Below are 16410 nucleotides of genomic sequence, written 5' to 3'. Positions count from 1 at the left end.
CGAGCTCCTATACAGGGCAAACTTAGCCCCCAAGGGGATTTCCAGGGAAATGGGACATAATTGCAAGAGACAAATTTAACAGGTTCAAATATTTGAACTCCTGACCTCAAACCCACGTGGGTATCAAACCCGGTGCATCAATCCAGCTAGGCTAGACATCACTTGCATCTATAACTTTGATACCTTTCATTATTTATAACAATGGGTGGTCCTCCATAAAAAACCTTCAATATCGGAATGACAGTTTAGATACAGGATGCCAAAAAAATGTAGTTAATGAAATGACAAAAAAACTATTTCGCTCAATAGTAAATCTACAACACATATATCTCTCGTTAATGTACGAAAAAATGAGAAAATGCACAACATGGAACTCTATTAGATGTGAAATCGTGATTTGTTTATGTATCTAATATGGCAAGCTCTTTGAACTTGAACTAACAACCAAAAGTTTTAACTTAGAGTTAGAATTTGAGTCTGAATCCCCATTTGCACGACGTGTAATGGTTTCCATATTCTTGTATAAACTTTGTTGGACCATTTTCTTCATCAACTTTTTGCCTTCACCCACATCCTCTTGATTCGTAGACGAACTATAATACAACCTTCTCGATTGTGGCCCTGAATGAGGCCCCATCTTCATTTGTCTTTCATCTTTAAACCACTGCAATAACTTTAGAGCCCTTTTTCGTGCAAGTGGGCTCCCTAACAAAGCAACTTGCAGAAGAATGGGCACGATTCCTCCTTCAGCCATTTTCGTTCTTTGCAAAGAACTTTGATGAGCTAATATCATCAACACATAAGCAGATAACTCTTGAGATTTTAACTTATCATCCCATGTTAAAATCTCTATCAAACATTCAGGCACCATTGGACTGCTTTCCAAAGCCTTTTTCCCCATTGATGTTACAACAAGATTCCCTAACGTGGCAAGAGCTTTCGCTGATGCTTCTTTCATAGATGAAAACTTCAAGAGAGTTTCTACAACTTCGTTTGTTGCTAAAGATCCCACATTGTCTATCACAGTTGATAAATTATACAAAGTACCCAAACATAATATTTTGGTGTCCTTGCTTGAATCTAATTTAAGCATATGTAGCGCTAGTGGAAGAATCTTTGATGAATCTATAGGGAATTGAGTGTTCACTAGCGAAGACAATGACATGACAAGTTGTGCAAATTCATGGGTGGCTAATTCTTCAACCTCAATATTTTCCGATAATTTTGATAATATTCCAGCTTCCACCATGAGAGCCTTGTTCCTGAAAACCAAAAGAAAACATAAGATTCTTTTTTGAACAGGAAAAATAAAAAGCTTGTAAGAGCTTTAATCTTTTAAAAGTCTATAAAACTGATAATGGGGCCTTTGAATACCGAACCATAAGAAGTTAAAAGACATTATGAAGTAATAAGTCAACAAGTTTTTTAAACTATATCCATGTTCGGAGTACGTACAGTCAACAAATGCAGTTTTCCATACCATTTTCTTGTGTGTGAAAAATATTTAATAATTTACATTTATTAATATCAATTATTTCATATTTATTTGAAATGGTTTTGTTCATTGAAGATATTTTGCATTAGATAATTAAAACATGTGGAAGATATTTTGCACTAGAAGTAAAATAATTATGTAGTATAGACGATGCATAATAAAAAGTTTCAAATGAGTAATCTTTGATACTTTTTATGTTAACTAGAAAAGATTCCCCGGCGTTGCCGGGGTCGGAAGGTATTGCTTTGTAAAGTAAAGTAGCATGTTGGTTGCTTTTTGTCCGTTAATGTGAGGGTAATTTGGTCTTTTCAGGTAGTAGGGACTGAATTTGTCATCATGGGTAAACCATATGGACCATTTATGTAATTTTGTCGTCAAATTCAACAAAACCTAAGGACCATTTATGTAAAATAAACCAATTCCTTACTGTTCATAAATATTTTTACACATTAAAAAAAATCCATTAATTAAAGAAGTGACGATAAAAAAAAATGGGAATCGTTTTAAGCAAAAGCGGAGCGAGAGAATTGAGCGGAAGAAGTAAAAAACAATAATTTAGGGGAAAAATGGCAACAGGTAAAACAATTGAGACAAAAGAGTAAAAAAAAAGTTGTAGAATTACCGTTTCATAAAAGTGTTATCCTTTAAACAAAGTGACACACAAACAAAAATGGAGGGACCGAAAATGTAATTTAAGGGACCAAAAGTGGCAAAAATATCTCAACTTTACTGTTCTTTTTGTCCACAACTTTAATATATATATAATAATAATTTGATCAGATTGTATTATTCGAAATTCAAATATTTAAAAAACCAAATTAATATATTTTAAAGACACAGATGATCAAATTAATTATTTTAAAAAGGAAATTGTCTGCCTAACAACTGCTATTATTCCACTTCCAACCCATTCCTACCGTCGTGGATTCTAGTGGAGAGTCAATGCAACCTATGCCCGATAATTAAAATTCAAAATCCAACTTATAATTAATGACCATTAAATTAATCAAATCTTATTATGAAACAAATATTATATTTTTTAATATAATTTCCGTTTAGCCTTAAAATTTAAAAAGGTCATAGTTGGCCAGTGGCCACTAGGGTCACATATCTCAACGTTTGTTCTAGTCCCATTAATGAATTGCCACTTTATCTCAATGCAACAAAAACTCAAATTAAACATTGTTACACTAGTTAATTTCTTTGGGTATTGGATAAATTCCACTAAATTTGTCAACCATAATATACATTGAAGTCATGTAAAATATCTTTAATATAGGAAAAGTGTGATCTACAAAATGTTTTGTTAATTATGAAAATTTTGAAATATAAATTCAGCTCACTGTTTTTTGATATTTATTATATTAGTAACATACTTAATGAAATACTTAATGAAGTAGATTTATTATTTATGCGCTTAGATTGATTTAATTATATTATTTTGTTAGAACTTATAACTAAAAGTTAATATTAAAAAAAAAATCTATATTGTGAAAATTTGAAACTTACGTGCAGGTGCCATTAGCAAGCTCAAGCAAAGCTTGTACAGCCAACCTCCGATGGGTTGTGGTATATTCCGAACCAAGCATGGCCACCAATGGCGGAATAACGCCAAGATCCGCCATCAACTTCCGCTGCTTCAAGTCATCTCCGGCGAGTCTTTTAATCACTTTGGCTGCCGCCGCCTTCTCTTCCAGGTTCCCAAAGTGTAGCCTCTTCACAGACTTTTGCAAAATCCCACAATCATCATCATCATCATCATCATCATCATCATCATCATCATCATCACCACCATGATTAATACTTTCACTCCTCTCTCCTTGATCGATGATCAAAATCTCAGTGGTCCTTCCGTCAGCAGATTGATCGGAGGACTGCTCACATCGCTTGTTGTTGACGGTGGAGGTCTTGTTGACAAGTAACCGTCGGATTCTGGAGAAGAATCTGAGCTTTACATAGACTTGATGCCAAGCTGATGATGAAGAAGAAGAATCGGCCATTTTTGGTTCTTGTTTTCTTGGAAAGATTACATACAAACAGAGAAAGAGAGTTTTTGATTTGATTTTTTTTGTGGGTTTGCTACAATTCCCTTTATTTATATATAAAATTACTTTTTGATGGGAGAGAGAAGACTTTCGGGGCAAGAGCTGTGGCCTGTTGGGCGAAGAGTGCACATGCAAATGGTATTCTTTGTGTATAACATACTGCTAACACACATTATATATATATATATATATATATATATATATATATATATATATATATATATATATATATATATATATATATATATATATATATAAAAGTTCAATTGAGAAAATAAAAAAGGTTGAGAATGGGGGAATCGTTCTCAGCCACTCATTTATTTTTGCCGCAAAAGCCTTTGTTGTACCAGCGGAAATGGATAAGGAATACACACGTGTTTCCAACAAAACATGTTTCCTTAAACTATGCTAATCATTATCTTAATATATAAAAAAACATAGTTTTTTTTTTGTTTTTTTAATTTTTAAGAAACTATTTATATCGAAAAATGATTTTAAATATACCAAAATTTATGATTTTTTATTCTCTACAAATAGACATCCATATTGATATACGTTTAAGATAAAATAAAAAATTTATTTTTTTATATTTTCAGCTATCGTTATTCATAAGTGAATAAAAATACATTAGATTTTTGCTATAGTACATTCGTTATTCACTTATGAATAAAAATATATAATTAATTTTTTTTACAGTTTAAGTATCATTTATACTACTTATTCATATATGAATAACAAATTAACTGTAACAAAAATCTGATAAATGTTTTATTCATATATGAATATAAAATATGACGACAACTAATACACGTTTTATTCATATATAAATATAATATATGATGAAAGATGATGTAAAAAATATATTTTAAGTAAGAAAACTTTATTGCGTGTCATATTCATATATGAACGGTACTTAAACTATAAAAAAAGTTACGCATACGTTTTATTTATAAGTGAATAACGAATATACTGTAATAAAAATCTGATAGATTTTTTTATTCACTTATGAATAACGAGAGCTGAAACTCTAAAAAAAAAAATTATTTTATCTTAAAAGTATATCAATATGGATGTCTATTTATAGAGAATAAAAAATTATGAATTTTGATATATTTAAAATAATTTTTCGATAATAATGGCTTCTAAAAATAAAAAAACGAAAAAAAATATGTTTTTGTGTATATTAAGGTAATGATTAGCATAGTTTAAGGAAACATGTTTGGTGGGAAAACACATGTTTATCCGTTATCCATTTCCGACGGTACGCCTAAGTGTTTTGCGGCAAAATAAATGTGTGGCTAAGAATGATTCCCCTATTCTCAACCTTTTTTTTCTCAATTGAATCCTCCTATATATATATATATATATATATATATATATATATATATATATATATATATATATATATATATATATATATGTTTCTAGCAACTATTGTGTGCATGTATGACCAATAAGAATTCAAGAAAATTTTAAATCATTAGTTAAATAAATAATGGTAGTATAGTAAATTGGTAAATCAAATTAGGAAACTAATAATTATTCTTGATTCACATCCATTATTTAAAATGGCAAGAATTATTCAACGCAAACCCTAAATCACATCTACCAATCCTCCTGCAAAAGAACACACTACTAGAAAAAGGTGGAGTTTCCTACAAAAATTTCCTAGGACCAGAAATTTCTCGCTACTTCCTACGCGTTACCGAGGAATTTCCGAGGAAAACGTCTTTCTAACATTTCCTTAGAAGTTCCTCGGTAATAAGTAGGAAATACCGATGAATTCGTCGTCCTCGAAAGTCCCTCGGAAGTTCCTACGCTTTTCCTAGGAAATAAATATATATTCAACGTTCCTAGGTAGTTCCTCAGTAGTTTTTTCTATTACCATTTTATTAATATAGACAATTCATATCATTTTTCTTCAAGTATGCCAAAGAGCTTCACATTTACGTTAGAAGTGTTTCGCTTAAGTGGTTCCTAGGAAGTTTCTCAAAACTTCTGAGGGATTTCCTAGGAAATTTTCGAACCAATGTCTCTCGCCAAACATGTCAAACATTTACCAATTGTCCTAAAAAGACCATCAGATGTTCCTACACTTTTCCTAGGAAAGAAATATATATATTTAAAGTTCCTAGGAAGTCCCTCAGAAGTTCCTACACTATTCCTAGGAAATAAATACATATTAAACGTTCTTAGGTGACTCCTTGGTAGGTTTTTTTTTATTACCATTATAAAGTTCCTAGGAAGTCCCTCAGAAGTTCCTACGCTATTCCTAGGAAATAAATATATATTAAACGTTCTTAGGTAAACGTTCTTAGGTAACTCCTTGGTAGGTTTTTTATTACCATTTTAATATTAAACGTTCCGTTTACAATATTGAACAAAATATATAATGAAAATATGTAGAAAATACCAAGGGATTTCATACACAATACAAAATTTGTCACAAATCCATTGGAAATGAATAGGTACTTCCAAGAGATTTCCTAGGACCAAAACCTGTTTTTTATTTTTTTTCAAGGTTCCAACGTTGTTCTTTTTCGTTTCATATTTTTTACAACTTTGTTATACATTAAATACTTTTATCTTACCAAGTTATACATATTATACACATACACGTACACATACATATAGATTTATAATGCTAAACGAATGTTTTTGAGTAATGGGTTGTGATGGTGTACATCTATGTATGTATGTATGTAACGTATACAACTTGTTAAATAAAAGTAATTCATGTATAATGAAGTTGAAAAAAATACAGAACGAAAATAACGACGTTTGAACATAAAAAATGAAAAACATATTATGTTCCTAGGAAATCACTTGGAAATGCACATGAAATACCGAGGGATTACCTACACAATACAAAATTTCTCAGTAATCCCTTGGAAATATGTAGGTATTTTCTAGGGATTTCTTATGACCAAAACTCGTTTTTTTTTTGTTTTTTAAGGGTTTAAACATTTTTTTTCGTTCCATAATTTTGTACAACTTTGTTATACATTAAACACTTTTATCATTCAAATTTATACATGTTATACACATACACAACCACACATCTGTACACATACATATAAATTTGCAATGATAAACAAATGTTTTATGTAATGGGTTCTGATGGTGTGCACGCATGTATGAATGTATATATCGTGTATAACTTGATCAAATAAAAGTAATTCATGTATAATGAAGTCGAACAAAATATAAAACGAAAAAAACGTCATTTGAACATCAAAAATTGAAAAATGAATTATGTTCCTAGGAAATCTCTTGGAAATATGTTGGAAATACCGACGGATTTCCTACATAATATAAATTTGGTCACTAATCCATTGGAATTACGTATGTATTTCCGAGGGATTTCGTAGGACCAAAACCCGTTTTTTATTTTTTCAAAGTTCAAACGTTGTTTTTTTTTCATTTCATATTTTGTACAACTTTGTTATAACTTATCTTTTATCTTACCAAGTTATACATATTATACACATACACATACATATAGATTTAAAATGGTAAACGAATTTTTTGAGTAATGAGTTTTGATGATGTACACACATGTATGTATGTATATATCGTTTAGAACTTGTTGAAATAAAAATAATTCGTGTATAATAAACTTGAACAAAATATAGGACAAAAAAATGATGTTTGAACATAAAAAAATAAAAAACGAATTATGTTTATAGGAAATCGCTTGGAAATGCATAGGAAATACCGATGGATTTCCTACACAACATAAAATTTGTCACTAATCCTTTGGAAATACGTAGGTATTTCCAAGGGATTTACTAGGACTAAAACTTGTTTTTTGTTTTTTCGGGGTTTAAATGTTGCTTTTTTCGTTCCATATTGTATACAACTTTGTTATACATTAAATGCTTTTATCTTACTCAGTTAAATGTGATATATATACATGCATGCGTTTGCACCTTCATAATCTATTAGTCAAAACACTCTTTTTTATTATATATTTATTTTTGTGTATGTATGTGGATAATAAATATAACTTGGTAAGCTAAAATTATTTTATGTATAACAAAGAAAAAAAAAACTAAAAAAATGGCGTTTGAACCCAAAAAATGAAAAGAAAAATTATTTTTTCTAGGAAGTCACTCGGAAGTTCCTACGTATTTCGGAGAAAGCTGAATATTATTTATTATTTTTTCCAACTAATATATACGGTAATCTACATCTTTCAACACATATTTAGATATGAAATTATTATTATTATTATTATTATTATTGTTATTAATACATATACATACTAAAAATAATCCTAATGATGGTGTTATTTGAATAAACGAAAAAAATGTGTTTGATTTCCTTGATAATATTCAAAATAATATTTTTGATAATAGTCTTAATTAAAGTTAATGATAATATTATATAAATGTTTGTAAAGATATTCACAAACAAATGTTTCGATTTCCTCTCTATTTTCTCGGTATTTCCGAGGACCTTCCTAGGAAACGCCCTAAAAATTTTGAAAAATTTAAATCCTAAAATCGCATTCTAAAAAATTCAACCATTTTCAGTTCCCGCAAAATGCTTCTCTTCCTAGTTTTAGGTTTACCCCCGAAAATCTGTGCCGCCATTTTGCAATCCGATCTCTCACTCCTTCTCTTCGTCTCTCAGTCACGCTGATCACTCACACTGGAGTAAGGTAAACACCCATCCTCTCTGATTTCTCTCATCTTGTTCTCTCTCTCTCTCTCTCTCTCTCTCTCTCTCTCTCTCGTTGACCTAACCGGCCCTCAACGCCACACCACAACTCACCATTGAAGGCGGTACCGCAGTCGATCTGCAACCCTTCACCACCAGTCAGTCAACGTCCGGCCAGCGACTCCGTTCTCCAGTCTCTTCTTATGTGACTTCGTCGTCCTGCTTGTCACTGCCTCCGTCCGTCAACGCCCTTCTCGCCTCCCTTGTCAGCGTCATTACTGCCTCCCAACGCTAGGTTTGATCATTCTCTCTCTCTATCTCAAGTATCAAATTATCTGCCTGAATAGAGTCATATGAATCATAAATATAAATGCTTACTTTATGTTTGAGCAATTGATTAGTAAACATTGATGAGATGATCATTAACATTTGTTGTGGTCTTTGACTCTGTTTTTTCTTTTGCTGTTGATGCGGTGTAAGGTGTTTAAGCTAAAATATTCATTTATATTATTGTCTCTAAGAAGTATGAAAATGTTATTTGGGGGAAATTAAGAGTTTGATTTATTTCGGTTTGTCTTTTAGTCTCATTGTAGGTGAAATGGAGAACCTCTAACCCCATAGCAAATCAGCTGCCTGAAGCAGTTTGGATGCCTGATGGGTAGTGAAAATTCATTCAAGGAATGATTTGGTTGTGAATCACTTAAGCTACCATTTATGTTGCAGCTACCAAGCAAGGAATGCTCTGGTACACATTGTTTATTATAGTTAGTTGTTTAATATTTGGTTAAAGCTAGTTGTGTATCAGAGAGATTGTTTGAAGAATATGGATGTAAAGAGGGAGAATAGGACAGAGTTTAGTGAGCAAAACAAATATCTTAAAAATTACAAGTATTATTATATGAGAGCAATTGGAATTGATGTTGAGATGTAGACAATGAACACTAGTTTTTTGTCAATTAAAGAACATAAACATTGATAATGTAGGTCCAACATTTTCTGCTTTTTTTTTAATATAATCATCATACTCATGAAAGTATTAATAAATATTAAGAAGATTTTTATTTTGTATGTAGCAGAATTGGTCCATGTGGTTCTAATTTTTCTTTGCTTTTGGCCAAATAGGAACCTCTTTTTGGCTCTTATTAGGGGGTTTTGTTTTTCTGTTGGTACATGAGGTTAACACGGTTAGCTTAAATACATTAGATCATTGTGAAATGAATTTTAAATATATAGTCATGCAAAATGACTAAAGTGCCATTATCTAATTCTTTTAAACAACATGCCACCCCAAGGAACAACTTAATTTTGGAGTGATTAATCTCAAGTGATCTGATCATCACTGTTTATTAAAGTTATTTGTAGCAAATCAACTGACTGTATACACACTGTTTATTAAAGTTAGTTGTTTAATATTTGGTTAATTGTAGATCCATTGAAGACCCAGGTTCCGGTAGTGATCAAGTTATGGCATGGAGGACCTCAAGTTCTAATGGTAAATAAATTTCTTGTTACTTTACAAATATTGAATAAGTAATTGATGTCATAATGACAAATAAATTTCAACTCTTTTGGTTTTGAAGAGTAATGGACTTCTTGGTGGAGATGTTCTGTAACTTATACAACATCAAGATTGATCCATCAACAAACTTGCAATCCACCTAATTATCCTTAGATTATTGTTGTAAACACTATTACTGTTTAAAACAATTATATTATTTTATGTTTAGACATTTATATTATGTTTGTTTTTAAACCTTTGTTTAGAAGTTGTGTTGTAATGGATAATATTTTGGATATATGTTTATTGTGTTTGTATATAAACTTCAAACATAATTTGGTCATTTGAATTAGATTTTTTTCAACATTTTGGACAGAAAAAAATTTGGTTTATTGTGTTTATTTATTATTTTTTTATAATTCATCTTTCCTCGGAAATGCCTAGGAAAATCCATTATAAAAGTGTCACTAAAAAACTGTTGCCAATACTGTCAAAATAAATACTTCCTAGGAAATTCCTCAGAAAAGTATTATACAAGGAAATGTCTCGGAAATATATTTCCTAAGAAATTCCTTGGAAAAACATTTCCTTGGAAATTTCTCAGAAATGTATATCCTAGAAAATTCCTCGAAAAAATATTTCCTCAGAAATTCCTCGAAAATATATTTCCTAGGAAACTTCTAGGAAAAATATAGCCTTGAAAATTCCTCAGAACTACCGACAAAACATATTTCCTCAGAAATGCCTCGAAAATTTCCTCGGAAATCCCTTACAAAAAGTTTCCTAGGAGGGTTTTACCTACGCACAACTTTTCCTCGGTATTTCCTCGGAAACAGTGGTTTCCTAGGAATTTCCGAGGAAATTGTCCCTCGGAAAAGGCGTGTTTTTTTAGTAGTGACACAACCGATTATTCTTCACATTCATAGGTTGCAGCTCTCCATCTTCGAAGCACGCACAACCAATCTTCCATCCTTCTCTGTATGTGATCCTTTTCAGACATCTGGAAATTGTAATTCAAGCTTGTGATTTGTTGATTTTATTGTTGTTGTTTGTAGAGGGAGATTTAGAAAAAGAAGCGAAGATGAGTCGAGAAGGAGGTACCAGAGTAAAGGGGGGAAAGAAGAAGTCAGCGAATTTTGTGATTGATTGTGGGAAGCCTGTCGAGGATAAGATCATGGAGATAGCCTCACTCGAGAAGTTTCTTCAAGAGAGAATCAAAGTCGGTGGTAAAGCTGGTAATCTCGGTGATTCAATTACGATTTCTCGTGAGAAGAACAAGATCTCCGTCACATCAGACAACAACTTCTCCAAAAGGTACTCAACATTCCTTAAACTAGTTCAGTTAATTTTCTCCACTTTCATGATATTTTCCTTTAAATGACTCGGGGAGGCAACAGAGCAGGACATCAAGACTTTGTAATGGTTGTTTTTAATTTAATTGACTTGGTTTTTTAGATTTTTGGGTTGTAAACAAGATTTGGTTTCGTTTGACAGAAATTGGTGGCTTATTCAGGTGCAAGACAATTGAGGAGTACAATATTGTTGCTTCTGTAAGCATTAGCCCTTTTCCCTTTTTGACCTTTTCCCCTTTCTGTAAATCTAATTGTTTATTTCATGATTGTTTTTGTATGTGATTAATTTAGATGAATTTGATTAGTATGTTAGTGTGTTTGGCTGTACTTTATCTTATTGCATGTAAGGTGTTTGTGAAAATGTCTAAAAGAGAACTTGATATAATATATACAATTTGTTTGATCGGTGGGTTTGGATGTGCATTATCTCATGATTGATTTTGTATATGATTGATGTTAGGTGAATTTATTAGTGTGTTAGTGTGTTTAGTGTGTTAGTGTGTTTGGTTGTACTTTATCTTATTACATGCTAGGTGTATTCTAGCAGAATGTATTCTGCTACTTGTACTTCACTTGACAAGATCTGATGTGTATATACATGCTTGTATGTGTTCAATAGGTCTTTGATGGATATAACCAAAGAACAAAACATAAACAATAGAATGAGAAAACACAATATTCTTTTAGAATGAGGTTAGTAACACTCATCAATTTGATGTCTAGTATTCTGACAAAATTAGATTTTAATCTCCTTATTTGTCAAGATAGGAAAAGTAAAAACATTTTGTGATGTATTTTTTGTCATATAGAAGAAAATAATATGATTTAAGTGTATTTTGTGATGTATTCTGTCAGAATTTATTTGTATAAATGCATTCTGTCAAAATGTATTTAAGAATGTTTGTTGACAAGTAACATGCTTTTAACCATTCTTCGTTTTTTTTTTGTATTTGTGATAGGAATGGCTGGAATAACGGGTTGAAGATATGATAGGAATAACTTGAAGAATGAATAAAAGATTGATCACACTCACAATTTAAGAATGTTGTTATTTTTTAAGAATTTTATTCATTTTTGTTGATATTCTTTTAGAATATGTATAATTATATTAAACTGTATAAGACAATCAGTCTGTTAGAATATGTAAGAATTTGAATTTAAGTTTGAATGTATAAGAATATATTAGAACGTTGTTATTCTGCAACCGGGGATTCAAAAATTATGTTATTCTTCAATAATATTCTAATAGAATAAAATACTGAAAGAACATCATTCTAACAAAAAAACATTCTGACGGAATAAAATCGGTTATGTTTACAAATTGCATTAGAATTAAAATTGAATTAATATAAAAAATCCAGATTTTTAAAATTTGGAGAATTAATTATCCCTAAAAATCCGAAAATTTCCTTTTTTAAATATAGTTAATTGTCCAAAATACCCTTATGCTGAAATTTGTGTGATTATATGGTACATGCTATCCCATTGTAATATCATAGACTCTCAGATCATGACCATTGATGATATTCCATCCGATGGTCCAGATCTATGCATTCTGGCACACAATAGATATAAGAAACAAAATAACCTAGCCATATATATATATATATATATATATATATATATATATATATATATATATATATATATATATATATATATATATATATATATGTTGTAAAAATTGTTTAACGGTAGCTCGACGGTCAACTGGGGTTAAGAGATTAATCGGTCTTGGCGGGGATTAACCGATGATTAATCGGGGACCATAGATTAATATATCTTAAGAAAAACAAGTACTTTAAAATTAGACAACAAGAAAATTTGTAATTTAAAAATTTGAAAATACGAAAATATGAACATTTTGGTATAATATTTTTAATTTTGAAAATGAAAATTTTGGAGTAAAAAAAAATTGATTTTTTGAATTTTTTTTTGACAATTTTTTTTTAAACTTTTGTTGACTTTTGTTGACCGATTAATCCTGCCAAACTCGATTAATCCCAATTCCTGCAACCTTTATATATATATATATATATATATATATATATATATATATATATATATATATATATATATATATATATATATATATATATATATTGTTGGATTAGGTGTCTAAGCCTATAACTATATTTGGTATGTACTTGAATTGATGGTAGTATAGTCTTTTTAGGTTGCCTTCACACTAGCACCAAAACATGATGATTAATTGAGAAAGAGTAAGAATTTATTAATTTGATTAATAAATTGAAATAAATGATTTATTAATGTATTATGGAAATAATATATTAATTAGAAATCATATTATTAATTAATAGTTAATCTGAAATTAATTTTGGGATTAATTGTATTAATTAAAAGTGTAGGGACTGTTTGGTAATTTATTGATAGTTGAGGAAGAAGCCCTAGAACCCTCCTAAGAGGCTTGGACAAAAATCTTTGTGGCATCCCCAAATTCATGGTCATTTTAAAAAAAAATTATTTATGCTTATTTAAAAACCAGAGTATCCATTTTATAGAATAATATTGCGAATTTTGTTCACAGAAAACATGATAAAGGTATTATCAAAGTGTGACATCCCCATTTTTCACGGCCAGAAAAGACCGATTTTGTTTATGCTTTATAAAAATCAGAGTACCCTTTTTAATAAATATGTTGCGGAATTTGTTCCCAGAAAAACATGATAAATACGTTATCAAAGCATTTCCGAAGAAATGTACTTTATTCATTTTAAAACATTGGGGTGTCATCGTCAATACAGATCTGGTCGGCAACAGACCATAGATTCGATCAAATGATAGCATAAAGCATCACAAATCATTTAGCACATAAAAGAATGTTAGGCATTTCCCTAAATAAGCTAGTGCTTGTGTCTATTCAGGTGTATTACCTAAATTTTATTAGACACACTCCTCACAATCATCGCTTAGCATTCTAAGTTTAAGTCTAGAAATAAATCCTTATTCCTAGTTCGCTTAAACTAATGCTCTGATACCAACTGTGACATCCCCATTTTTCACGGCCAGAAAAGACCGATTTTGTTTATGCTTTATAAAAATCAGAGTACCCTTTTTAATAAAAATGTTGCGGAATTTGTTCCCAGAAAAACATGATAAATACGTTATCAAAGCATTTCCAAAGAAATGTATTTTATTCATTTTAAAGCATTGGGGTGTCATCGTCAATACAGAAACATAAGCATAAACAGAACTTACATTCATTGTCACTAGTGATTTATATCTCCTTAATCTCTCAGTGTAATGTAACTTCATATCGACACCTGTGATACAAATAAGCTTGAGTGGGTCAGGTTGGGAAACCTGGTGAGTACATAGGGTTTTCAACCCACAATAATATAGTTATTATGTTTAAACATCAAACAATCAACCCAATTACCCATCCCCATTATCTTCTTTACTTTTAAGGATCTACCCTAAGAATCAGCTATTCCTCGTTCATTTATTCCTAAGGATTATCCTAAGGAATCAACACGAAATCCATCGTTGCCAGGGTTTTCTCAACGGGCACTAAATCCATAGTTACCAAGGTTTGCTCAACAGGCGCTAACTCCATAGTCGCCGGGGTTTACTCAACAGGCGCTAACTCCATAGTCGCCGAGGGTTATCTCGTTTATTGACAGTATCATTTTCGAGAGTCCACTCGCAATACATGTCAGTGGGTTTTTAGAGTACACCGGTGAACACATTGTTCACAACACCTACAGGTTGCGAGCCTGCTAGTGTTCCACTGGACTGTCTAGAATAGTCTGTGGTTGTCATCCATACTCTGCTAGATGACGGGGCCATCATTTGGGAACAAGGCTTCTCACATCGTCCACCTCTCACCCTTACCTCATGGTCCATATCACCTCTCAACTTATCATCCAACTCATATTTCATCTACCCATGTTTTACCCAACATATTATGTAGATATAAAATATATATATATATATATATATATATATATATATATATATATATATATATATATATATATACAGTTTAAATCATTTAAAACATGTATAAAATTGTTCATCCAGCATAGATAGCAAGTATACAGATAATATTCACACATAGCACGTAATTTATATTAAATACTTCATATCTATGTGTAAGACGAAAGTAACTATGCACTCACTTGGTAAGGTGATGATTCCAAACTCGGGCAGCGCTTCGCTTCTAACAATTCTATTTTCCTCCGACGAAACCTAGTATTATTACCACTAGATTTTAATCTAATATTTACAGTGACTAATTATTGGTCTTAGCATTATTATTATTATATAAGAATTTAAACAATATTTTCCAACCACTATGTACAGACAGGGGCCAGACATAAAACACCGGAAGGCAGGACCATTTTGGCATATAGCACTTCTAAAATCCAACAACCCTATGCGGCCCTTTAAACTAGATTCCCCGTACCGCGAGTGGTTAAAAAGATATTATAACGACACTTATATAACTCATAATAATATCCCAAATACTCATTATAAGTTCCTAATAACATTACTATATTGAAACATAAGCTATACTAAAGATAGGTTAGGCGTAGCTCACTTACAACGGGTTTTCTCGAAAACCGGGCTTCGCTGGAGCAGCGTTCCCGAGCCGAAAGGCTCTTTTCTTGGAGCTTCATTCGGGTGCTAGGGGGGTTTACCTAGGCGTAGGGGGGGGGGGGTTAGGGGCTTAGAGAGAGAAAGTAGAGAGAGAAAGTGAAGTTGGGAAGGTGTGAAGAATGAGGGAACCTGACACCTCTATTTATAGGCTGGAATCTTGATCTACTCGTCGAGTAGGAGGTCCTACTCGTCGAGTCCATGGCCAGGTGTCACCACCTGGTGGCTTGCCTTGGGGAGAAAGCCTTGGCCCATATTCACCCACGTCACCCGATTTCGCACAGCACCCTGCCAACTTCTAAACCCCGTAACTTTCGTATACGAGCTCGGTTTTCGACATTCGTTATATCCAAGCATAGGAAAAAACAAGATCTACAACTTTAATTTAGACTCCGTCGGCTAATTCTCGACCGATCTTAAATTTAACAGTAGGAGGAGATTAGACTGTTAAATGACCGCGAAGAATTCGTAACTCCTTCATACGGACTCCGTTTTCGTCTGTATTTTTATCGTTGAGTTCCTATTAATGAGATCTTCAACTCTCATTTAGGTTGCGTAGGCCAAAAACCGCTCGAACTAAAATTCGAGTTTCGGGTCGTGCACTGCTATGCCAAATCTTAGAAAATTCATAACTTCCTCATACGAAGTCAGATTTGGGCGTTCTTTTTTTGTATGTTCTCGGTTTAACATATACTACAACTTTTTTTAGATCAATAAGGCTAAAAATTCATCTAT

The 16410-nt window shown here is 31.6% G+C and overlaps 1 protein-coding gene across 1 annotated transcript; it reads right to left on the bottom strand.

Moving 5' to 3' along the window:
• Positions 1-206: 206 nt before the first annotated feature.
• On the bottom strand, positions 207-3683 carry LOC145106581 (ARM repeat superfamily protein). Its single transcript, XM_079043545.1, has 2 exons — positions 3005-3683; positions 207-1262 (listed from the first exon to the last, which is right to left on the bottom strand). Exons 1-2 carry the CDS (start codon positions 3493-3495, stop codon positions 410-412), a joined length of 1344 nt encoding a protein of 447 aa, XP_078899671.1. The 5' UTR covers positions 3496-3683; the 3' UTR covers positions 207-409.
• Between the last annotated feature and the right edge of the window lie 12727 nt (positions 3684-16410).

This window comes from Lactuca virosa, chromosome 4 (assembly GCF_052849685.1).
Source record: "Lactuca virosa cultivar CGN04683 chromosome 4, Lactuca_virosa_CGN04683_v6, whole genome shotgun sequence".
NCBI lineage: Eukaryota > Viridiplantae > Streptophyta > Magnoliopsida > Asterales > Asteraceae > Lactuca > Lactuca virosa.
This window is presented reverse-complemented; position numbering and strand designations above follow the sequence as displayed.